Source organism: Balaenoptera musculus, chromosome 8 (genome assembly GCF_009873245.2).
Source record: "Balaenoptera musculus isolate JJ_BM4_2016_0621 chromosome 8, mBalMus1.pri.v3, whole genome shotgun sequence".
Classification (NCBI taxonomy): Eukaryota; Metazoa; Chordata; class Mammalia; order Artiodactyla; family Balaenopteridae; genus Balaenoptera; species Balaenoptera musculus.
Window position 1 is genome coordinate 105836244 of NC_045792.1, and position 23605 is coordinate 105859848.

Below are 23605 nucleotides of genomic sequence, written 5' to 3' on the forward strand. Positions count from 1 at the left end.
TACAGTCACATCCTGAGTTGCTGTGGGTTAGGACTTCAACATAGGAATTTTGCGGGGGACACAGTTCAGCCCGTCATGGAGCCTTGGAAGAACGGGTAGAAAAGGTTGGGATTTCAGAGGCTTCTGGGGGTCTTGAGTAAGGTGTCACAAGAGCAAAACCAGCATCCTGGAAGCTGAATTATCTGAAAACAAGAATCATACAGCTGTGCAGAGAGAGGTCCTTTCCACCAGGGGTTAACATCCAGGGGGCTGAGAGTCACGTGACCAGAGCCCGTAGGGAGCACTGAGTCCCCTGCTTCAGGCCCAGGTTCCAGCAAAGGCAGGGGTCCTGCCAGCTGACCAAGGGAAGCCCCCCAGAGCACGCTTCCCACCCGAGAAGCTGGACGCCATCTGTTCCCTCAGCTGTGACCTGGGGGCAGTGACCAGGTGAGCCCTCCTGGGGAAACGGAAGTCAAGTCCCAAAGGAACTCACCAATTCACAAATACAGAATTAGTGCTTCTTATTATTCAGCAACCACCACATAACCCAGACTGTGGGGAGGTGGTCCCACGTGGGAGCCAAGCTGTCGTGGATTTCCAGCTCCGTGTACACAGAACTAACGCTCCAGCTGCTGTGTGTCATCTTATTGTGAGTGAACAGATGCACTTGTGTCCGTAGTTCCAGTGAACTTATGCGACGTCCTCGATTTTCATGATTCTTTCTCCGTCCCTCCGCGGTTGCCTGGGCAGCGCATCTGTGATAGTTTGTATGGTTTATCCCATTCCTTGGAATTCCCAGGAAGGTTAGGCTCAGTTCCGTCCTCCGCTCTGCTCCACCCTAGAATGTCGCACGGGGGTTGGGGGCACAGAGCCAGACGTGGCCGGGAAGCCTAGGGCTGGGGGGGTTGGAAGGGATCACGGCCTGTGGTGTCATCCGAAGGACCACGCCTCGGCTTGGTTTGGAACCACGGAGGTGCTGGAATGCGCATGGTCCGCGGGGCAACCATGCTTTTAAGGGAGTTGGCAGCCGGCCGAATCCCAAGCCAGGCCAGCTAGCATCTGCAAGCTCTCGCTCCCTAAGAGGAGCTGCGGGTGGTTTTCGGGGGGAGTCCTGACTTCGCATCTGGCTCCACAGGAGTGTAACATTCTCCAGACTCGGAGAGTCAACAGATTCCATCCCCTTGGTTACATGATTAGTTTGGGAAAAAGGTACTTAAAAGACTAGAATCCAATTTATCCAACAAGAGTCCATTCCAGAGTTTTATGGGAAACACTGAAGAAGAGGCACTCTCCCCCTGGGGTGGTGAGCAGGTGGGATGGAAGTCTGAGAGGTGGGGCCCATTGTACCAGCATCAGGGAGACCCTGCCCCAGAGTGATGTTCACAGTGGGTATCAGAGCCGACGAGAGAAACAGGTTCCCGGTGACACCTGCATCCACCCACACCTGAAGCCACAATATTTTTTGGAGTTTTTAGTTACAAGAGCCAGCGAATTCCTTTTCCCTTTTATCCAGTTTGACCTCAGTTTCATCCACTTGCTGCCTAAAGCATCTTCACTTATGCAATTACCTGAATGACAACGATACACGTCTGTTCAGATTCTTTGGTTGGGATGGTCATCCTCAACCCTGTCTGACTTAAGAGAAAAAGAGAAGCAAGAGAGGCGCTCATCAGCAGAAGGTTAGGGAGCTGACGAATTGCTTGGTGCCTGGAGATGGCGCTGGAAAGATACAGGAGCCACTCAAGGGTCAGAAGTGGCCGGCCGAGCTGGGGGCACATCTCTGGGGGTTACTTGTCTCAAGGTTCAGTTCTCTGGAAGTGCGTACAATGGGCAACCTGAGGCCGGGTATGAGGTTCCTGTGGCTGCTATAACGAAGACCACCAGCTGGGGGCTGCAACCACAGCAACACAATCTCTCACAGTCTGGAGGCCAGAAGTCTGAAACCAAGGTGCTGGCAGTGTTGGTTCCCTCTGGAGGCTCTGAGGGAGAATCCTGGCTTCTGGCGACTCCTGGCAGCCCTGGGTGGTCCTTGCCTGCATCACCCCAAGCGCTGCCTCCATTGCCACGTGGCCTTCATCCCTCGGTGTCTGTCTCTTCACGTGACCTTCATCTAAGGGCACCAGTCATTGGATTTAGGGCCCATCCCAATCCTGTACGTCCTCATCTCAGCTAGACACATCTGCGAAGACCCTATTTCCAAATAAGGTCACATCTGGAGGTTCCGGGTGAACATGGATTTTGCAGGGGGAATGCTATTCAACCCGGCACAGGCCATTCACCCCCCTTAGCTGTATGAAGTGATGGGAAGAGGTGTTTATAGAAAGGGGCCCCTTTGGTTTCTGTGGCAGAAGGTACCAGATTTACCCACCCATCAAGACTGGGAGGCTGGTACAGGAGTTATGGAGAACAAGGATGAGGTGCCTCAAAAAATTAGAAACAGAATGACCACTTCTGGACATTTATCCCAAGGAAATGAAACCAGCCTCTTGAAGAGATCTGCACCCCCATGTTCATCACCACATCACTCACAATAGCCGAGATATGGAAACAAGCGAAGTGTCTGGATGGACGAATGGATAAAGATGTGGTGTAGGCATAAAGTGGAATATTATTCAGCCATCAAAAGAGGGAAATCCTGCCTTTTACCACAACTTGGATGAACCTGGAGGACATTGTGCTAATTGAGATTAAGCCGGACACAGAAGGACAAATCCTGGACCATCTGACCTGAATGTGGAATCTAGAAAAACCAAACTCATAGAAGCAGAGAGTAGAACTGCGGTTGCCAGGGGCGGGGGGTGGGGAAATGGGGTCAACGCTGGACGAAGGGAACAAACTTCCTGTTATAGATGGATAAGTTCTGGGGGTCGACTGCCCAGCACGGTGACTGCAGTTAACAATATTGTCCTGCGCGCTGGAAAGTCGCTAAGAGAGAGGATCGTATGTGCTGCCACCACACACGCCATGTGGTAAGGAGGGGAGGGATGTATCAAGCTCATTGCGGTAATCATTTCACGGTGTATGCGGGTATTAAATCACCACGTTGTACACCTTTAAAAAAATCCCATGGTACAACCTGAAAAAAAAAAGACTGGGAGGCCATTCCTACAAGGGAATCCTGGTTCATGTAGAAAAGCGATTGGATGTGAGACCACCCCGGAGAGCAAGGCCATGGGCACACGCCCCCTCCTGATTCACACGTTCCCCTCACGCCCAGCATCTTGGAACGTCCCGGCACTGCCTTTTCCGTGGGTGTCTCGCGTCCCTCTGGGTCCTCTCTGGGGCCGTGGTGGGGGCAGGGTGGGACTCCCACACCAGATTCCCCCCATTTTCTGCAGTCTTTGGGTCCCTCCATCTACATTAAGCCGAGGGCTGTGTCATTCGAGGTCCCTCCCCACCCCGCCCGGGTGAGTTTCAGATTCGTGTTAACGGCCCTCAGACTCCCAGGACCACGTCCAACCTTGTGCAGTTTCTATAAACACACGCATACCGACCCGTTTCACTTGGTCTTAAGTAACTTTGCACCCTTGTCCGTGAAGCACTCCCCCAAACCCATCCCCACAACAATCACCCAGATGTTTACTCATTTGGGGGATGGAATTCCCGCCCTTCTCTCCACCCACCCTGGCTCGGGTGGGATCTGGTCCAAGGTAAGGATGACTACGGGGGTCGATGCGGAGGGGATTACGAGCTAGTTCCTTAGCAGGGCTCCCCCGGGAAGGCAGCAGCTCCTGAGGGAAGGGAGGGGTGGCCTCAGACAAGGAGGAGGGGAAACCTTCCAGCAAGAGATGCCTATGGGTGGTTCCAGGGAGTTTGGCTCTTCAGGGTCGGGATCTGCCCCGTGTCTTCTGGAACCTTCTCAACATCTCCATGGACAGAAGTGCAGCCTCTTATGAGCAATGCCTGGCTCAGAGTAAATGATCATAAATGTTTGTTGAATGAATAACAGACCCATGACGTGGTGAATTCAACAGAGGTTCTAATTCAGCAAATTGCAGAAGCACATTGTGAGTTCGTTTGGTTTGTTTGTTTGTTTGTTTGTTTTCCAAATCAGTCTCAGCCTCCAGACTACTAAAAAAAAAAAAAAAAAGGTGTTTTTTTTCAGCATGGGCATAGAAATTCTCCGAGTTTTAGTCCAGATTTCAAAACAAGAAATTAGGGATTTGAGCGGTCATTCTGTTGACTTAAGGTAATCTGGGCTGTCAGAAGCAGCCCTCCAGCTCCCCGAGCCCCAGTAGGAGTCCTGGGGCTCCTCCCGCTTTTCACGGGGCTCCATGAAAATAGCTCTGTGGTCACCCCTCAGGCTGTCCTCCACTGACCCAGGGGTTCTGCTAACCATCCCAGAGTCTGAACGGGAATTCCTCTGCCTTCCATCCAGGGAAAAATTCTGTGGGGCCCAAAGCTTATCAACAAGAAGGTGGTGCTCTTGCCAGGTCACGGAAGCAACCTCAGTGCCCATCGACAGACGAATGGATGGAGAAGATGTGGTACATATATACAATGGAATATTACTCAGCCATAAAAAAGGAACGAACTTGGGTCATTTGTAGAGACGTGGATGGATCTAGAGACTCTCATACAGAGTGAAGTAAGTCAGAAAGAGAAAAACAAGTATCGTATATTAACGCATATGTGTGGAATCTAGAAAAATGGTACAGATGAACTGGTTTGAAAGGCAGAAATAGAGACACAGATGTAGAGAACAAACGTATGGACACCAAGGGGGGGAAGTGGTGGGTGTGGTGGTGGTGGGATGAATTGGGAGATTGGGATTGACATGTATACACTAATATGTATAAAATGGATGACTAATAAGAACCTGCTTGGGGGGCGAGGGCGAAGGCGAGGGCGAGGGCGGGGGCAGGGGTGGCGGGTGGCCCTTGCTGAGGAGGCCGCCGCCTCCCTGGGCCTGCCGGGGCGGCCGCCTCCGCGATGCCGCAGCTCGTGGAGGGGCGGCGAGTGAGGCTGCCGCAGTCCGCTGGGGACCTTGTCCGAGCCCACCCGTTTCTGGAGGTAATGGGGCTACCTGCCTGACACATTGTGACGGAACTGACACCAAAGCTGAGGTCCCCTTGATCATGAACTCCATAAAATCCTTTTCCGACCACACTCAATGTGGAAGGCTGGAAGTGCACCTCGTGGTGCACTCATCAGCTTCTTAGTGAATTTGACAGCAGGAAGATGACATTCACTTGGTGACATTATGTGTGACAGAATTAAATGACCGGGAAGAAAATGAAAACCACTTTCCAGTAATTTATGGCATTGCTGTCAACATCAAAACCGCGGAGATCTACAAGATCTTCCAAGACCGAGGTCCGGAGGAGGAGCTACGTGCCGCACGAGCTTTAACGGGAGGACCAATGATTAGTATTTACGATGCAAAGACAGAACAACTTCGTATAGGACCATATTCCTGGATGCCATATCCCCATGTGGATTTCTGGTTGCAGCAAGATGATAAGCAAATACTAGAGAACATTTCCACGTCACCTCTGGCTGAGCCCCCCCCACTTTGTTGAACATATTAGATCTACCTTGATGTTTTTAAAGAAATACCCTTCTCCGGCTAACACGCTGTTTCCTGGAAATAAGGCTCTACTCTACAAAAAAAATGAAGATGGCTTACGGGAAAAGATCTCTTCTCCAGGAAGCTAAAAATAAATAGGAATTACCAAAGAAAGCAACTTTTTGGCATGACAAAAGACCACTGGTGGAGGTAGGAAAGAATATGAATTTGGAATCTACATCCATTCAGTCTTAGGTCTCTTTCCTTGTTCTGTGCTTTTCAAATGACATTAAAATAAAATCTTATTTTGGCAAAAAAAAAAAAAGAACCTGCTGTATAAAAAAATAAATAAAATAAAATTCAAAATAAATAAATTAATTAATTTAAAAAAAGAAGGGGGTGCTCTTTAAGAAAAAGAATACAAAATTATAACAACAAACTTACATACAACGAGTATTTGTTTAGAATGGGAAAAGAAATCACAGCAAGTCACAGATTTTTAAAAGCTGACAAATACCACAAATAATACAAAATAGAGAAAAATGTCTGCAGTGTTTTTTCCTACCTTTTTTGGCTGCACATTCTTTGATAGCCTTTTCATACGTCAATAGTGTTGAATATTTTCCACAGAGAGAGCTGAAAGGTAATTCAATCCTTTTTTTTTTTTTAACCATGGCTGATCAACATTTATTTTGTAATATTAATAGTTTAAAAATGTTTCTTATCTCCACAATTCATTATTGGTAATGTCCTATACATTTTTCAATTTTAATTTAACTAATTAGTTTATTTATTTACTTTTGGCTGCGTCGGGTCTTCGTTGCTGCATGCGGGCTTTCTCTAATTGTGGTGAGCGGGGGCTACTCTTCGTTGTGGTGCGTGGGCTTCTCATTGCAGTGGCTTCTCTTGTTGCGGAACACAGGCTCTAGGTGTGCGGGCTTCAGTAGCTGTGGTGCACGGGCTTAGTTGCTCCACGCCATGTGGGATCTTCCTGGACCAGGACTTGAACCCATGTCCCCTGCATTGACAGGCAGGTTCTTAACAACTGTGCCACCTGGGAAGCCCCTGAATTTCTTGGCTTGGAGATTTGGTGTAAATTCAGATTCTACACCTGTGAATGGTACAAATTTGGGGCTTTGGTTACTCGAATTGGTGTCCAATTCCACTCACCCTCCCCCCACCCTCCCCCCAGCCCCCTTCCCTTCCCCTTCTCCCTAAGGCAGCGAGAAGGTCCTAAAAAAAAGGTCATGAACAACCTAGTGGTAAGACGGGAATAAAGATACAGACCTACTAGAGAATGGACTTGAGGATATGGGGGGGGGAAGGGTAAGCTGGGACGATGTGAGAGTGGCATGGACATATATACACTACCAAATGTAAAATAGATAGCTAGTGGGAAGCAGCCGCATAGCACAGGGAGATCAGCTCGGTGCTTTGTGACCACCTAGAGGGGTGGGATAGGGAGGGTGGGAGGGAGGGAGACGCAAGAGGGAAGAGATATGGGAACATATGTATATGTATAACTGATTCACTTGTTATAAAGCAGAAACTAACACACCATTGTAAAGCAATTATACTCCATAAAGATGTTAAAAAAAAAAAGAAAAGAAAAGAAAATGGACCAGGTGGTTGTTAACGCCTGGTTTCACCGCAGTGAGGTCCCCTGTACAGCGGGGGGAGTTTGTGTCTTGGTTACCCCTGAGTCAGGTCCCGGCACACAGTGGGCACTCAATAAATGTGGAGTGGCCCCTAGACTCAGTGCTATGCTGTGTGCTCCCCAGACACCCTCGCCCTCCTTCCCTTACACACTAGTTCAGCTGGCGTGTCTGCCCACCAGGTCGGCCTGAGTCTGACTTGATCCCTCTCCACGGCCTCCTTACGGAAATGTGTTATTTCCCACCACTATTATGCTGTTGTCCATTTCTTCCTGTACTTTAAGCCTATAAAAAAATTTGCATAGATTAGATACCCAAACAGTCTTATTTTTAAAGATTCAAATGGTAAAGAAGAAAGAAGGTTTTGCCCTGCCTTCACCCTGGGTATCACCATTTACTGTGTGATTATATCCTTGAAGGTTTTTTTCTGTGCATTTACATATACATTCTTTTACATAAATGAGAATAAATCACCTGGTTGTTTCATAAGCTGATTCTTCAAAAACGAATTGTATGTCTTCTCCTTAAATTGTGTTCCCCATGGTACCTGCCTGTCTCACCTTTGTCCGGGCTCTGCTATCACCATTGCTGGGGGCTCTCCAAGTGGCAGGCACCCCAGAGGGTGATAAGAACTCGTCACCCCTTTAAATACTTTAAAGGTAGTCTTCACTAGTTTGTTTTATTTAGGAGATGAGGGCTTGGAGAAGCTGAAACACTTGCCCACGTCATCCAGCTGCACTTGGCGGGGCTGGACCCTTACCTGGGGCTAGCAGGGAATCACCTGTCACTGGCATGCCCTCCTGCTTCCACCCAGAGAGTAGGAACCAGGGGCTGCTTCCCTGCTCCCCGGCGTGACGCTCAGTCCTTCAGGGAAGGGGGCAGCCCCCTCCTCGCTCTGGTGCTTGGCGTCTCGGCAGCACCCCTTTGCCCCAAGGCCCCAAGTCTCTCCTGCCCCCGTCCTGGCTCAGCAGGGATGCTCTGAACTGTCTTCTGCTGCCCCCCACCCTGGCCTCAGAGGCACCCGGTCCCTGGGGCCCCCAGAGAACCTTCCCCCGGCTCCCTCTGAGAAGTGGGAAGGGGAGCTTGAGGTATAAACGCACGAATGGCACCCCCTGGGAGGCCTGCAGGAGAGCCAGCTGGGGGCTAATGGGCCCGGCCAGGCGTGGCCTCGCCGGCTCCCCACCTGGGGGACGGCTGGGTTGCAGGGGAATGGAGCATGAGACTGGGCACCCACGAGGAGCGATGGGAGGGTCACCCCTCTCCTACGCCATCCCGGCAATGCCCCGCCTCCTGAAGGCCGACTGGGATGGCCGGGGCGACCTCAGAGCATCAGCGGGCCCCATCGGTGGGGGGTAGCGTGGGGCTCTGGAGGGAATGGGGGCCCTTGTGGGCCGAGAGAGGCCATTACATCCACGTGGAGGTGCGCTGGCTGACGTTCTCTCCCAGTGCTCTGCTCGGGGAAGGCTGGGGGGTGGGGGAGGGAGCACCGGGCCTGGCCTCCAGGACCTTGTTTCAAGTCCGAGTTCTGCCACCTGTTAGCTGGAGACTTGGGCAGTTTCCCGAGGTGACCTGAGTGTCCCGGTGGGATGGCCACGAGGAAGCCCCACTTTCTGCCCGGGAGGCAGATCAGCTCTGCTCCCTACTCCCAGGGCGATTGTTTCCACGGCTCTGAGGTCTCACAGAGGCCATTCAGCTGAGGCCAGAGGGATGGCTGAGTCCTCCAGAGCTGTGCCCAAGGGCTAGAATACCATGGACCTGAGTTGAGATTCAAGGAGAGTGACTCAACGAGGAATCTGGTCCTGGTTACCAGCTCGTGGAACAGACCGAAAGCAAAGAAACCAAACGCCATGAAGGCGTCCAGAGGGCAGCACTGCTCGAATCTGGCAGCAATGGCTCGTCCTGTGGGACCGTCAGGAAGTGGTCTCTGGAGGTGTCTTACCTGCTTCCAAACTTCCACAGGTGTTGGCGGGATGAAGTTCCTCGCGGCCTGCTGGACTGAAGGCCTCAGTGTGCTGCTGGCTGTTGGTCAGAAGCTGCCCTCAGCTCCTTGCTGTTGGGGTCTCCCCAGTACGGCAGCTTGCAACACAGCAGCTTCTTCCTCAAAGCCAGCTCGAGGGAGCGTCTGTTCACAAGACGGGAGTCACAATCTCATGTAGCCTAATCATCTTTGCTCCATTCTGTTGGTTAGAAGCAAGTTACCTGGTCCAGCCCACACTCATGGAGCTGGGACTACACAAGGCTGTGGATACAGGAGGTGGATTGTTGGGGGCCATCTTGGATTCTGGCGACCATGTTTATTGGCCGATCAAGAACCCCCCTGGTTGCCAGTCCTTACTAATTCCTGTCCAGCGTAGAATATGCTAGGGACCACTACCATGGTGTGTTGTTTCTGTTCTCTCCTTTCCCAAATGGGATTAAAAAAAAAAAATCATAGTTATTTCCTTTGTCCTGTCCACTGTGAATTGTGTGTCTTGAGAGTGGCCATCATCATTTGGGTTGGAGGGATGGTACCCATCACTAGGATTGGGTACCAGTCCTTGAGGAAGTGCCTCTGGATCTGATGGAGAGGGATGCAAATGGCCCACAGATCCTGGGCTCGGTGCTGGGGTATCAGTCCCCAGAATTGACTTTGGACTGTCTCTCTTCTCGGGGAGAGAGAGAAGTGCATTTTCCGCTGTGAATAATATAGCTACAGATTTGGGGTAGAAACGTTATAAAATCATATCAATACATGGAAAGAAGTGGGTGTGTGGGTGGTGGAATGTGGCCCACATTTGCCGCTTTGCCTGCTAGCACCTCCTTTTCGTGCTTTTTGTTTGAGCTCACCTCTTCCCTGCTCTAAGCCTGTTGGGTTTTGGTGAGGTGGGCATCCTCCTTTCTCCCCAGTCTGCTCCCCGCTCCAGGAGAGGGCTGGTGCCTGGGGCCTGGGGCCTGGCCAGTGAGCGTGATGGTTGGGGCCTCTGCCAGAATTATCAGGAAAGGGATGCTCTCTTTCTGCTGGGATTGCTGAATTTGTCGAATATAAACTAGGAACTGCTAGTCACCTGCTGTTGAGTTGATTCATTGGGAATAAAGGCAATGCAGATAAAAGCAGAGATGAGAAACAGGGAAAAAAGAAAAGTAACCCAGGGAACATCATTTGAGGCCTGGATCCAGCTATGTCTGAATTGAATATCACTTCTGGGACTTCCCTGGTGACGCAGTGGTTAAGAATCTGCCTGCCAATGCAAGGGACAGGGATTCCATCCCTGGTCCGGGAAGATCCCACATGCCACAGAGCAACTAAGCCCGTGCGCCGCAACTACTGAGCCTGCGCTCTAGAGCCCTCGAACCACAACTACTGAGCCCACGTGCCACAACTACTGAAGCCCATGTGCCACAACTACTGAAGCCCACGTGCCTCGAGCCTGTGCTCCACAGCAAGAGAAGCCACCGCAATGAGAAGCCCACACACCGCAATGAAGAGTAGCCCATGCTCGCTGGAACTTTCCTGGTATGTGAGTCAGTGAATTCCCTTAAACACATGCATACGCTCCACCTATACCACCCACCCCTCCACCAAAACTAGATTAAACTGGGGTTTCTGTGACTTGTCACCAAAAGTCCTGGCTGATAAAAAATCTGTTTATGAAACTAATCTGCAATCTAGAATTTAGAGTGGCATAAATCAGAGATGAGTGGTTGCCTCAGGGTGGGGGCAGAGGTGGGATGATGGGCTGGATGCCCTAGGAAACTTTGGGGGAGGTGACGGAAATGTCCTTTTCTGGGGGTTGGAAGCATTCTGTATACTGATTTGGTGATGACATGAGCATATACACATGTGTCAAAGATCATTGAACTACATATTAAATGGATGTATCTTATTGTATGCCGATTAGACCGCCATTAAATCAATTACAAAGATTAAAAAAAAAAAAATCTGCCTGATTAGGGAAGCCTTCTCCTGAGTTGCCAGGAAACTTGGTGCTGGCATTCTGACTCACTGAAGCAGAGTTTTCCATGAGTTTTAATTTTGTGAACTGTGTCCTGTTGTTTTCTCCAAACCCCTGCTGGTTACTCTCCAGCCCCCACTGGCTGAGAATGTAATATTTTTGTACTCATGTTCTCAGCTGTCCTGGTTCTGGAAGATTCTGCAATACATTTGCAGAGCTCCCCAGCCTTGTAGCCAACCTGCTTAAGGGCACACTTCCTTGGGCTGGAGCTTCTTCCCAAGCATTGAGAGGGTGGACCATAAATGGACCCATCCCTCTGTCTCGCCTTCTAAAGGAAGCCTTTGGTTCCCTGGACAGAGGAATCCTCTTCGTGGAGGGTTCTGAACCAAGCCGTGCAGAAAAGATCTTGGGCTTCAAAATTCTGGCATAGAATATAAACCCCAAGTTATCTCAAAACCATACTGGCAGGATATTCAGGAAAGCTGGGCGGATGCCAGAGAGGCATTCCGTTTCCTCTTACTAGGATGGAAGATGAGACAGAAGAGGCATCAGCTTCCAGGCTGTTCACTGTGCCGTCTGTTGAACATGCATCCCTTCCCATCCCCCAATCCATTCCAGACATCTACAGCCTAAAACCGGGCTGTCCTCTCCTTTGGTCTCTATTGACTGTGTAATCCAACAAGGCCGGTCCAGGGCGTCCTTGGGCGGCGATGGGCTTGTCCTGATCTACTTCATGCATCATCCCAGAACCCCAACTCCCAGTGCTTTGCTGATGGGAAACACAGAGGTCAGAGGCCTGAGCTTCCAGGGAAACAAGAAAACCACTGTGCCTGCTGACGACTGGGGCTCCAGCCAGGGCCGTCCACCTGGCGGGACTGACCTTGGACGAGGAACGCCATTTGTAAGCACTGGTGTCTGCCACGGCCGCTGGTAGTCTGTACTGCAGAGCCCTGTCCTGAAGATCAAATGAGATTCGCACATGGAACTCTCAGCCCAGGGCCCACTGTGCATAGTAGGTCCTCAAGAAATGACAGTCATTGCCCTGACCAGCAGCGCTGGCACTGGTTGTTCCCGAGAATGTCCCTCCTTCAGTGGCCGCCCTGCGCCCTGACAGTAGTGTGTGGGGACACTGAGCCACCGCAGACCGAGGTCCCACGGCTCACGGGTGGCAGTCCCCGGCCTCCCTGAGGCTTGCTCTGGCTTTCCAAATTTGGCCGTGTGTATCCCGTGTGTACCTAGAGTGTGTTTCCCCACTTGCTCACGTTTGTAGAGACAGCGGGGACAGGAAGTATGAAAAAGTGGAGAGCTCTGTCCTGCCCGTGGCCCTCCCCTCCCTCATATCCTGTTGGGGAGACGGGGGAACAAGTCTTCTTTCTTTGTCAGCCACCTAGAAGCTGCCTGGTAGGTACGGGACTTCACTCCCCGAATCGTAATTCTATGACCCTGTTGACCAGCAGTTGTCAAAGCGGAATGGCCAGACCCCTTGCCCCAGGCAGTTTCAGGGTGGAAATCTGTGATGTTTGGGGACCCTTGACTTCCTGCCTTTGTGAGACACCCAGAAAGAAGGAGGCTTTTTGTCACCCCGGGGGGGCCAGGATATGCTGTTTTAGGGGGGTGGGGATAGCAGAGGCGCATCACCCCACCCCTGCAGTGGGCTCCGTGGCCCCTTCAGTAATTAAATACCAAAGGAGGGAGGAGGAAAGTGGTCGAGGGCCTGAGGCTTCTGCTTATGGGCATCTGGGCCTTTTCCTCACCATCAGCTCAGAACCACTAGCACAGAAGTGAGGTGGTCGGGGTGTGGGCAGGTTGTGCCTGGACGCTTCCCGGGCGCTGGAGCGGCAGAAAGGAGAAGAGGCCTGACTCCCTAGCAAGACTGCAGGGAGAAAGGTCCCGGGGCTGGGAGAGGCCCCCATTCCTGGAGTTCGCCCCCCACCCTTCTCGGCTTAGCGTCTGCCAAGGGCACGTGTACGTTCATACACAGGCCCAGCCCTGTCCTGACCTCCAGGCCCTGCTAGTTGGTGAGGGCCGCCCGCCCACCCACCGGGCCTGGGTTCTGAGCCGTGGCAGAGGCAGGAAGGCGCCGTTGAGCTCCCGGGTGGGTGCAGCTCCCACGGGGGGCTCGGGGCTCCTGAGGAAGAGGGGAGCCCCAGGGGCTGGGATGCATTGCTCCCCGAGGAACCAGGCCCTGCACGGCACCCTGGGGCACCTGCAGGCCTGGGAGGCCGTTCCGCCGTGTGGAGGCCTGCGCCGCTGGGAGCTTTCCAGCCGATGGTCCCGACCCCACCTCCTGACGCACGTCGTCAGGACCCCACCTGGTTTCTCTGAGTCCCCAGAAGCGTCAGCCGTGGTGGCGTCCAGCTCTGCTTTCCTGGGATTCTCTGACTGGTGTGTGGAGGAGAGGCTGGGGAGGGTGCACCCCAGGGGCTGGGAAAGGGGCGGGTGGGCACCCCCACTTCATCACCCGAAGCTCCTGGAAACTTCGCCACTGGACCACACAGAGCGGTGGCCTCGCTGGAGCGGCGGCTGGGGCTGGGAGAAAAGGGAGCCGGGCTGCCGGGGGCTGGTCGTCAGGGCAACGCACTTGGGGGTCAGCCGGCCCGAGGGCGGTGCTGCAGCCCTTCCCCGGGATCACCAGGGCAGGGCAGAGAATGCCAGCCACCGGGCGGTACTGCCTCCTGGACGGGCAGTTCCCTCCGTCAGCCTCCCTGCCCGCCCCGCCATCTCCTGGCTCTCCACAGAAGAGGGGCGCCCTGCTCCTGCCCTGGACCCCGGACGCCCCTGCCCTGGTCTCTCCCCGGGCCTATGCGGTGAGCAGTTTTCCCAGATCTTCCCCGAAAGTGGCTGGGGTCCCAGGCTGGACACAAGGAGCCCAAGACGGGCCTGTTCCTGGGGCTGCCGGAGGCGAGGGGCTGGTCAGGGAGCCGTCCGGCCCGGCTCTAGTGGAGGCTGTCTCCTGGGAGGGGCTTCAGCCTGTTGCTGGGGGGTCGGGAGGTGCCAGGCACAGGGACGCCAGCCCTGCCTCAGAGAGCTTAGGACAGAGAGTTCTGGATGGGGCAGGGGGTGCAGTATCGCCGAGGATGCAGCAGCCACCCCGGGGGTCTCTGTGTGGACACACTGTGTTCTTTTTTTATTATTATTATTTAAACTTATTTATTTATTTATTTTTGGCTGTGTTGGGTCTTCGTTGCTGCGCGCAGGCTTTCTCTAGTTGCGGCGAGCGGGGGCTACTCTTCGTTGCGGTGCACGGGCTTCTCATGGCGGTGGCTTCTCTTGTTGTGGAGCACGGGTTCTAGGCACGCGGGCTTCAGTAGTTGTGGCTCAAGGGCTCAGTAGTTGTGGCTCGCGGGCTCTAGAGCGCAAGCTCAGTAATTGTGGCTCACGGGCTTAGTTGCTCTGCGGCATGTGGGATCTTCCCGGACCAGGGCTCGAACCCGTGTGCCCTGCATTGGCAGGCGGATTCTCAACCACTGCGCCACCAAGGAAGCCCGCACACTGTGTTCTTCTTGGGCAGGGACTGTATTAGTAGCCAGCAGAGAGCCTAGAACCCAGTAGGTGTGATGCAAACTAAGGTTCCCAGGGGGAGCAGGGGGGGCCCTGGGTGGGTGAAAAGTGCATGGGGGTTAGCCAACAGAGGGTAGCGTGGGGACCAAGCTCCCTCTGGCAGAGGAGTGGACACCCTACCAGGAGAGGGAGCACGCCGGGTGTGTAGACCGGCCAGCCGGGAGAGGCGGCACGGGAGCTGGGGTACAGCGCGGGCTGCACGGGGGGCGGCGTGGAAAGGCTGCCCATCTGGGCTTTGGATGCCAGTGGGGTCCTCCCTGTGGGAACAAGATCAGAGACAGCACAGAGGGCAGGAAGCCTTCCTCGTTGCAAGATAGAAAACGTTTATTGATATACATGTATTATCTTTCATCAAACTGGGCCACCGTGCTTGTAGGTGGCCAGCTAGAGCCAGTGCCCACTTCTGGGTGGGGCTACGGCCCAGAGACTGCCTGGACGGCCTTCCGGAGCCCCTCAGACCGGGCGGCTGGCGTGGAGTCAGAGACGAGAGTGAGCCACTCAAGCCAGCCGACGCGGCCTTTCCTGCGTCCAGGCTCTCGCCGTGCCAGAGGCTCCCCCATTTCGGCCACCAAGGGGGACGTCATGTGCAGAAAGACTGGGCCCCCAGGCGGGTTAAGGAGAAGCGTCTCCCAGGTGGCACCCTTTCCTGGAGGTCTGCTCACAGTGTTGCCCTGACGGGGCAGAAAGGAGAGAGCAGGTGTCCCAACAGCAGGACAAAGCTGCTGGCCCGACGGGCGATGGGCTGGCTGATGGGGCAGGAGGTGGATGGGCTGCGTGACCCCTCCTCTCCTTTCCTGGCCATCCTGGGGCGGAGAGGAGCCCCACACCCGGCCCGCCGCCCGGGGGCAACTTCTGCACAGGGGGTCATGGAAGGAGGATAGCTGGGGGGGGCCTGGTGAGGCCACGGGGTCTGTTTGGAAGCGGCTCTTCTGTCTGCCGGCCACGCCCAGAGCCTCGGCCGCGGCAGACGGCGGCACGCGGGCGGGGAGCAGAGTTTTCTCCTTGCGCTCGGGCCCCAGGGCTGCTGCCCAGATCCTGTCCCTCCGCGAAGGGTCTCTGGAGGCCACTCCCGCCGGCCCCCGCCTCCCCTCCAGGTGCTGGCCTCTCACGAGGCATTCCCCGAGGAGCACTGCATCTCCATGGTGACCGTGTTGGGTGTGCTGCCTCCCGCCTCCCCCGGCTCGGCCCCGTCTCGCAGGGCCCGCTGGAAGACCACCCTGAGGGGCTCCCACAGCCGCTGTGACTTGTCCCTGCCGGCCAGGAAGTAGACGACAGGCTTGGCGCTGCTGTTGATGCAGATACACAGGTCGATGACGTACTCGGGGAAGGGGGCCGGGATCTGGAAGACCCAGAAGAGGAACCAGTCGATCCCCAAGTAGATGGAGGACACGAGGAAAACCGAGACCATGGCCAGGATGACGTGGTTGAGCTTGGCCGAGCGCTGGCGCCGCCGGGCCCGGCATTCCACGTGCAGGATGAGCGCCAGGCAGGGCAGCACCATGAGCGGACAGAAGACCAGGAAGAACAGGATGCCCAGGAAGGCGTCCATGTGCCTGCAGCCCGTCCCGGGCGCCTGGCGGCCCAGGAACATGCAGAAGTAGTTGTGTATGCTGGTGACCAGCAGCGACAGGGTCCAGAGCACGGAGCACACCACGGCCGACAGGCGCTTGGGCCGACGGCGCCAGAACCAAGAGGGAAAGACGACCGACAGGCAGCGCTCTGAGCTGATGGCTGGCAGGAGGCTCACGCTGGTGACGAACATGCAGAGCCCCAGGATCCGGGACACCGCGCGGACGTAGTCGGCAAACGAGCCCAGGAAGCCCCCCGTGTTCAGGATGGAGAACACGGCCTTGCTAAAGAGGTAGCCGACGTCCGCGCCGGCCAAGTGCAGAAAGTAGGTGGAGAAGGGGCTCCTCTTGATGGAGAAGCCGAAAAACCAGAGGACCAGCCCGTTGCCCACCAGGCCGCACAGACAGAGAAGCAGGAAGATGTAGTTCATGACGGCTGGCGGCGGCAGCATGGTGATCTGCTCGATGGTCAGGAAGCCGCGGCTGTAGAGCTCCGGGGCCTCGCTCACTCCCGGACACATCTGCGCAGGCGTGGAGGGGAGACACGCGGTGATGCTGGCTGGGCTCCATCCCCAAACCTGCACCTGCATCCAGGTGTGCTGGGCTCCACCCCCAAACCTGCACCTGAGCCCAGGTGTGTTGGTCCTGATTACAGACGGGGCTCTGGAGCAATGAATGGGCTCCAACTGGAGCGGAAGACACCCTTGATCTGACATAGTGCTGCCACTCTGTGCCCCAGAGTCTGGAGCTGGCAGCCTACAGGAGTGATAGTCAAAATGGTGAAAATAATCGGTCCCTCAGAAAGGCACCTGGTGGTCCACCGGCCAGAAAACGTACATGTTGTGCAAGATAAAGAAAAACTGAGGAAGCTTTCCTTATTGAAGGAAACTAAAGAGACATGACCAATTAATGCAGGGCTGTAAGCCTGGATTGCAGAGTGGATCTAACCATCACTATAGAGGCTATTAGGGGGATGACTGGGAAATGTGAAGGTGGACTATGTATTGCAGCAGTGTTACACTTTCTGAATAGGAAAATGTACCGTGGCTATGTATGGGAGTGTCCTCGTTCTTAGAAGATACAAACTGTTTGGGTGCAAAGGGGTTTGGTGTCTGCAATTTACTTTCAAATAGCTCTGGGAAAGAAAGTATCTATCAAGAGATAATAAAGATTTATTAAAAAAAAAAAGAGATACTAGAGAGAAAGCACATGTGGCAACAGGCTAACAATTAATGAATCGGTGAAGGTGTATGCAAATTTACAAAACTTGCAATTTTTCACACTGAAACACGAAAATATTTATTTTAAAAAACAAAATCACTTGTAAGTTACCAAAACAAAACCAAAGTGGACCCTGACCTATAGTGGAATCAGAGAGACCTGGGGAATCAGAGGTGGTTCCCTGCTGGGCCAGGGTGAGACTCTGGGTTTCTGGATCATGAGGGATCTGGATCTGGCCCAGGGGGGTCCCTAGAGGGCGAGACACTTGAGGCAGTGGCTATTTATAGAGCTGTGTATTTTGACAATTGGTCTGGCTGTGAGAGTCCATCTGGCTAAATGCCAGTCTTGCCTGCAGGGTCTGGGCTGGCATATAAATGCATGGACGTGGGTCATGTGCAAGAAGCTGGCAAGTCGGTGGGGGGCAGTGGCAAACCGGAGGGCACCCGTCCTGAGCAAGCTGGCGGTGCCCTGCTCCAGCCGGTGGGCGCCAGCGGGACCGGCGGGCTGAGTGGCTTATCATCCTTTTCTCTCTCCCCAGAGAAGCCAGAACTCGAGATGGTAATGTAAACTACCCTGATCTCTAAATGTTCACATTTAAAGAACACGGTGTGGGCCAAACATAACACATCGACAAGCTGGATTCGGTTCTCAGGCTGCGGATTTTGACCTCTCATCCCCAGTGGCCGAGGCTGCCCAGGGCACTGTCACTGCCCTGCCCACACCCCGGCAGACATCACTAATCCATCCCCGCACTCTTTCCCACAGAGCCTGAACCTCCCCCTAATCTAAGGCCGGGCGTCAGTACCCATTGCTCATGACTCTCCCTCCAAAACCCAAAACAAAACTGAAAAACAAACCAGAAGGTTCTTGAGGCAGGACTATTCTGCCACTTTCCAGATGGGCGCCAGCTCCGGCAGAAAGCTGGGTCCCGAAAGACTGCTCTCTGGGCCTGACACCCCATAACAAAGGGAGGGACCTCTGGCCTGGCTCCGGTCAAGGCGACCCTGCAAGCAGGGACTGGTGGGTGCCGGCAAACTTTGGGGAAACTCCGGGAGGTCAGGGCATGGGGGTCCCGGTCACGACCTGGCATCCTCTAAATATATTTATTGACCCCACATCTGTCTGTCTGTCTGTCAACTCTTGAGCCCCTTAGCTCGCTCTTTACTCAGCCTTTCCTCTTCTCAGCTGGGGAGCAGACCCAGAAATTTACAAGACCCAGTGTCTAAACAAGTCCACGGAGGACCAGCTCTAGCGCCGGAGGGAACTGAGTGGCAGGGGCTGCATCTGACAGGTCAGATCCCTCCGTGCCTCTCGCAGGCTGGAAGAAGTCTGCCATCCTCCCTTCCGAGTCAGAGCGGGAGGGCCGGTGAATCACTGGACACGTGGCTGCCATCCCGGCCACATAGCACCTTGTGAAATGCCTGCTCTGGAGCCTGGTGCCCTCCCTGGGCTCTGCCTTTTCTCTGGGGATTTCTGGGGACTCCCAAGCCAGTTCCTTCTCTGTCTCCTGTGGCTGCCATCTCGTAGTGGTCACCATCAGGGCTGCAGGCATGGTGGGGAAATGCCAGGGGCTGGGGTCCTGGCTCTGCCCCGACCACCGGACTCACCGCAGTCAAGCTACTACACTGGCGTGAGCCTCAGTTTCCTCAAAGGTTGCACTTGGTAAACTCAGGGGGTCCTTCCAACTTGAGAGGGTTTTTCCCGGGATTCAGGAGGGAATTCCAGGGTTTTCAAAGGCCTCAGAGAAGTAGGGGGCAGGAGGGGGGGAGGGCAGAAGGGGTGCGTCAGACTGATGGGTCGTCAGAGTCTCAGCCATGGCTAGTGCCTGGAGGCAGGCGATAAACTGGGACTAACGGACCCTGGCCTTGGGCGACGCTGGCAGGGTGGCCCAGAGACCCACGGAGCACGTGACACCAGGGCCCCCTTGGAGCCAGCCTCGCAGGGCCTCCTGGCAGGGCCTGGCCATGGGAAATAGCTGACCGCCCCATCTCCCCAGGGTAGAGATGACAAGGCCTCTGGAGATTGGTAACAGATGCCCCAAGGTCTGCACAGGATGGGATTCGAGGGCATCCAGTGAAGATGACACTGGGGATCCGAGGTGACCGGTAACCGGTGCCAGGCCACGTGGCCCAGAGGGGCCCTGCTGCCCGCCTGTCTGTCCCGAGCTAGAGGATGGGGCCTGGGCGGCAGAGTGTGTGTGAGAAGGGGATGCTGGGCGGGGTCTGCCCCCTCCCACCACACCATCCTGCAGACCCGGGTCGGGGAGCCCCCTCTGTCGGGAGCCGATGGTGGCACTTGCCTTGTTCCTGTTGGTGGGATGGGCCTCCCAGGAGCAGTTTCCAGCCATCCCCAGGTCTGGTGAGTCCAGATTCCTTACGGCTCCCCTCACAGCTCACCAGCGTGCACAACCCACCTGGCCAGGCAGAAAGAGTCACATCAGGGCGGCAGTGTTCTCCCCTCCCTCGCAGACCCCTCCCCAGGCCCCCAGGGCTCTCCCCTTGGAGGACAGGCTGAGGAGCCATCCCCTGGCCGCCTTAGAGGCAGGGCCTTGTGGGAGGCACCGGGCTTCCTGCTGAGTCCAGAGCAGGTGGCGTCTGTGTGCACCACTCCCTCCTTCTCCGGGGCCCTCATTCACCCTCCTGCTGACACCCTAGGGACACCTCCTGGGGAACAAGCCCCTCTCCTTCCCCGCTTGTTCTGAGATTTCTGGAGCCAGACGGCTTCTGGAGATATATTTTATTTACCTGCACACATTTCTTGGACACCACCTTTGTGTCCAGCCAGGGGTGGGACAGGGGTTCAGTCCCAGACCGGAGAGTGGGGGAGGAAAGATCATTTCCGGCAAGGAGGCTTCCTGGAGGAGGAGACTTTTGCCTGGGCCTTGAGTTTGTAACGTATTAAGGTGTCTGGTCTTTCCCCTACACACGCCTGGAAGGCAGGGCACCCCGCGCATCAGAACCGGCATTGCTGTCACCACCATCAACCCCGGGTCAGTGAGTGCCTGCTCGCTTACACCCCCTCCTCCTGTTTGGTCCTGGGTACCAGCTACGAGGCAGGTGTAGTCACTCCCCTATGACGAGGGCAGGGAGGTGAGGTCACCTGCCCAGGGCGCACCCCCTAACCGCCGCACACACTGCAGCTTTGCAGATCTGTGTACCTGCAGGACCAGAGCGGCTGCAGAGACGGGAGGGCTGGAGGCGGCACCAGCCTCGAGGCTGCTACGGTGGCCCCGGCTCCAGGCTGGAGCAGGGGCAGCTGGACTCGGCCAGGACTGCAGGTTGGAGGCCTGGGAGAAGTAGCGACAGGCCGGGGAGGGGGCGTCCCTGCCTGAGACCTGTCCGCCCTCCTCCGGCAGAGCTCATTGGTCCGCCCGCCCCGGGTGCACTAGAGTTGACTCCGGTCCCCCAACCTGACCTCGGCCCCCGCCCGCAAGCATCCATCCCTCCCACTGTGCAGGCGGGAAACTGAGGTTGTCAGCGGAGGAGGAGCCTTGCGGGGGCACAGCCTGGCCGCAGGCTGCCGTGCCCCTCCTCCTCCTGACTCCCCCGGAATTCCATCCTAGGCCGCCACGCGCGCGCCCCTCAGCCCCTGGCCGGGAGGGCGGGGCCGGGCAGGCGCCGGTCATTGGCTGCGCGGGAAGGCGGTCCCCGCGAGCTGCCCCCCCCTCTTTAACCCTCGGCCCCCCGGAGCCCGCGGCACAGGGCCGCCCGGAGGGGCAGCGGGCGGAGCCGGGGGCGCGGACGGCGCGGCCCCGGACCGCAGCTCCGCAGGGCGTGGGGCTCGCGCCGGGGCCCCAGGTGGCTGTGCGTGGGGCGGGGGGAGGCCCTTATGCGTGAGAACAAGTGAGCCAACTCGTGAGGCGTGTGCAGTGTGGGTTTGCAGACAGCGGGGGGGCTAGGAGATGTGCATATTACTGTGTACCTCCCACCCCTCCCCCGTGACAGTCTTGACTCTAGTTGGGCCACTGTCCCCATTGCCACGGACACACCTCATGCTTCTCCACACTCTGGGGCTTGTCCAAGCTCTCCGGGTGCCTGCAACCCCCAAACTACCTGCCTCGCCCTCACCCTTCCTGGCCTGGGGGTACTCCCCCTTCCACCCTCCTCCTCCTCCTGCACTGTTCTCGCTCTTCTTGGTCGCCCTTCCAGACACACATCACCCCTAGGTCTGGGCCCCAGGCTTGGCCCCCAGGAATGTCCTGACTCTGAGAGCCTCTTCCGTTCCCCTCTGCCAGGCAAGACCCCCAAGGACACACATGCCCCCAGGACAGCTGGCTGGGGCCTGCCCATGAGATCCGACTGGGGCTGGGCATGTAGTGGTTGATTCGAGGTGTGGGTGTCCCTGTGTGTCTGAGCCCTCGCTGTCCTGTCACGGGCCATCTGAAAAGCTACTGCACTTCCGTGCAGAGAGATCTGGAAGCCAAGTTGGACCCCACGTGGGCCATAGAAAGACGTGTGTGTGACATGTGTATGGGACGTACGTGAGTGCGTGTGAGTGTGTGTGAGCGTGTGTGCCCCTCATGTCAGGATCTGGCGTATGACAGGACTAGCTTGGGCTAAAGCAGACAAAAAAATCTGCCAGCTCAGCTCACTGCTGACCCTCCCCTCAAAGCACAAGACCGAGAATGGGCCCCCAGCCACCTGTCGGCCCCGGCCTCAGGAAGCTCCTCATCTTTCACTGCCACCCACCACGCCCAGCTCCAAACCCACCTGGGTCCCCGCTAGACAGGACTTTACACCAAGAGGCCTTGGTGGGAACCGTCAGACTCCAGTTCTCCCGTCGGTCTTCCCAGCCCCTCTCCTTGTCCCGGGGCTGCCACCTGGGCTGGATCTGAGAGCACTGGCCACGGGGTGGGCTTGTGGCTGTCATTCCCCCCAGACACGGGGGACACCTTTCAAAATGTCTCATGGACAGCCTTCGCCCAACGCCAGCACCCCACCGGGCACCGCACACCGGGGAGGAGGTGGGACGCAGCCACCCAACCTCCGGAGGCTGCCGAGGCTGACCCCTCGGTGTCCGTCCCAGGGCTGGCCCCAAGCCGCCGGAGCTCGGCCCCGTGGAAGGAGGGGGTGCACTCAGCGTGTGTGACGGCGCTGGGAGCCGTTGCACTTGGGATGCTGCCTGCTGGGTGTTCCCCTTCCTGCCCTTCCAGAGAGCACGCCTGGAGGGCTGGCGAGGGTGGGGAGGGGTAGAGGGGGAGCCCCCACCCACAGGAGGACAGAGCAGGAGCTGGAAGCAGAGGACAGCTGGGGGGTCAGCAATCACCAGGGTGCCCGGGCCTGCCACACAGGAGGGGGACTCTCAAAGCGGCCGGGTGACCCTGGGACTCTGGGGCCTCGGGAGGGCTCCTGTGGCGGGGAGAGCGCTGCTCTGCGGTCTCAGGCTCCTGCTTGGGGCCATGTGATTTCCGGGGGCCGCCAGCCTCGAGGGTGCCTGCCTTCCAATCCTTCCCTGCCCGGCTTTCACCCTGCAGCCCCGGCTCGCGGGACGCCCTCCCCTGGGCCCTGGGCGCCGTGGAGCTACCTGCAGCTGCTGGCCTGATCCTCAGAGGCCGCCCCTTCGTGGAGGGCTCTTCCCGTGATGCCCACCTCTGGTCGCCCACCAGCAGGGCAGCAGGCCAGCAGGCCAGCGCAGAGCACTGCCCGGAGCCTCAGGAAACGCGAGCTCAGGGTGGAGGAGAGCCCTCGCCTGCCTGCTGGAGGAGACGGCTTTGGCGGTGTAACCCGCCCCAAGCCCAATTCCAGGCCCGGCAGGAGGGGGGCGGGGACGGGGAAGAGGAGGGGGAGGGGCTGAGCCGGGATGAGGCTTTGGGAAGGAATGCCCCGCTCAGGAGCCCCCCCCCCCCCACGGAGCCCCGCTGGGAACTCAGCTCTCCGCCTGATGACGTCATGTTGGCCCGAGCACTGCGGCCCGAGTCCGGCTGTGAATCTGCGGCTCCGCGGGGCTGCCCAGTGCCCGGGAGAGGGAGTGTCAGGCTGTCCACTTGCCCGATGCTTTCCCTCGGCCCCCACTGGGCACTTCGGGGCGCGGAGGCCTGGGAGGGGCGCATCCCCACCTGTGTTTTTAGTTGTACCCAGGGGCTGTTATGGAGAAGCCTGGAGGCCGCAGGGTGAGGGCTCCAGTGAGGGGTGGTGCAGGCGCTTCGGGGGGCAGAACGGGTGGCCGGACAGCGGTGCCACC

General features: G+C 56.4%; 1 protein-coding gene and 1 pseudogene across 1 annotated transcript; one reads left to right on the forward strand and one right to left on the reverse strand.

The window, feature by feature from the left end:
* Nucleotides 1–4911: 4911 nt before the first annotated feature.
* Nucleotides 4912–5813, forward strand: LOC118899675 (annotated as a pseudogene).
* Nucleotides 5814–14938: 9125 nt separating this feature from the next.
* Nucleotides 14939–23173, reverse strand: LOC118900193 (mas-related G-protein coupled receptor member F). Its single transcript, XM_036862515.1, has 3 exons — nt 22949–23173; nt 19725–19838; nt 14939–16725 (listed from the first exon to the last, which is right to left on the reverse strand). Exons 2-3 carry the CDS (start codon nt 19770–19772, stop codon nt 15742–15744), a joined length of 1032 nt encoding a protein of 343 aa, XP_036718410.1. The 5' UTR covers nt 19773–19838; nt 22949–23173; the 3' UTR covers nt 14939–15741.
* Between the last annotated feature and the right edge of the window lie 432 nt (nt 23174–23605).

Excerpts from the sequence above, each read along its gene's own strand:
- LOC118900193 (XM_036862515.1), bottom strand. The coding sequence starts at position 19,772 with ATGGCTGGAAACTGCTCCTGGGAGGCCCATCCCACCAACAGGAACAAG. Across the intron at positions 16,726-19,724 it reads ATCCCACCAACAGGAACAAG|ATGTGTCCGGGAGTGAGCGA; the intron begins GCAAGTGCCACC and ends ACGCCTGCGCAG.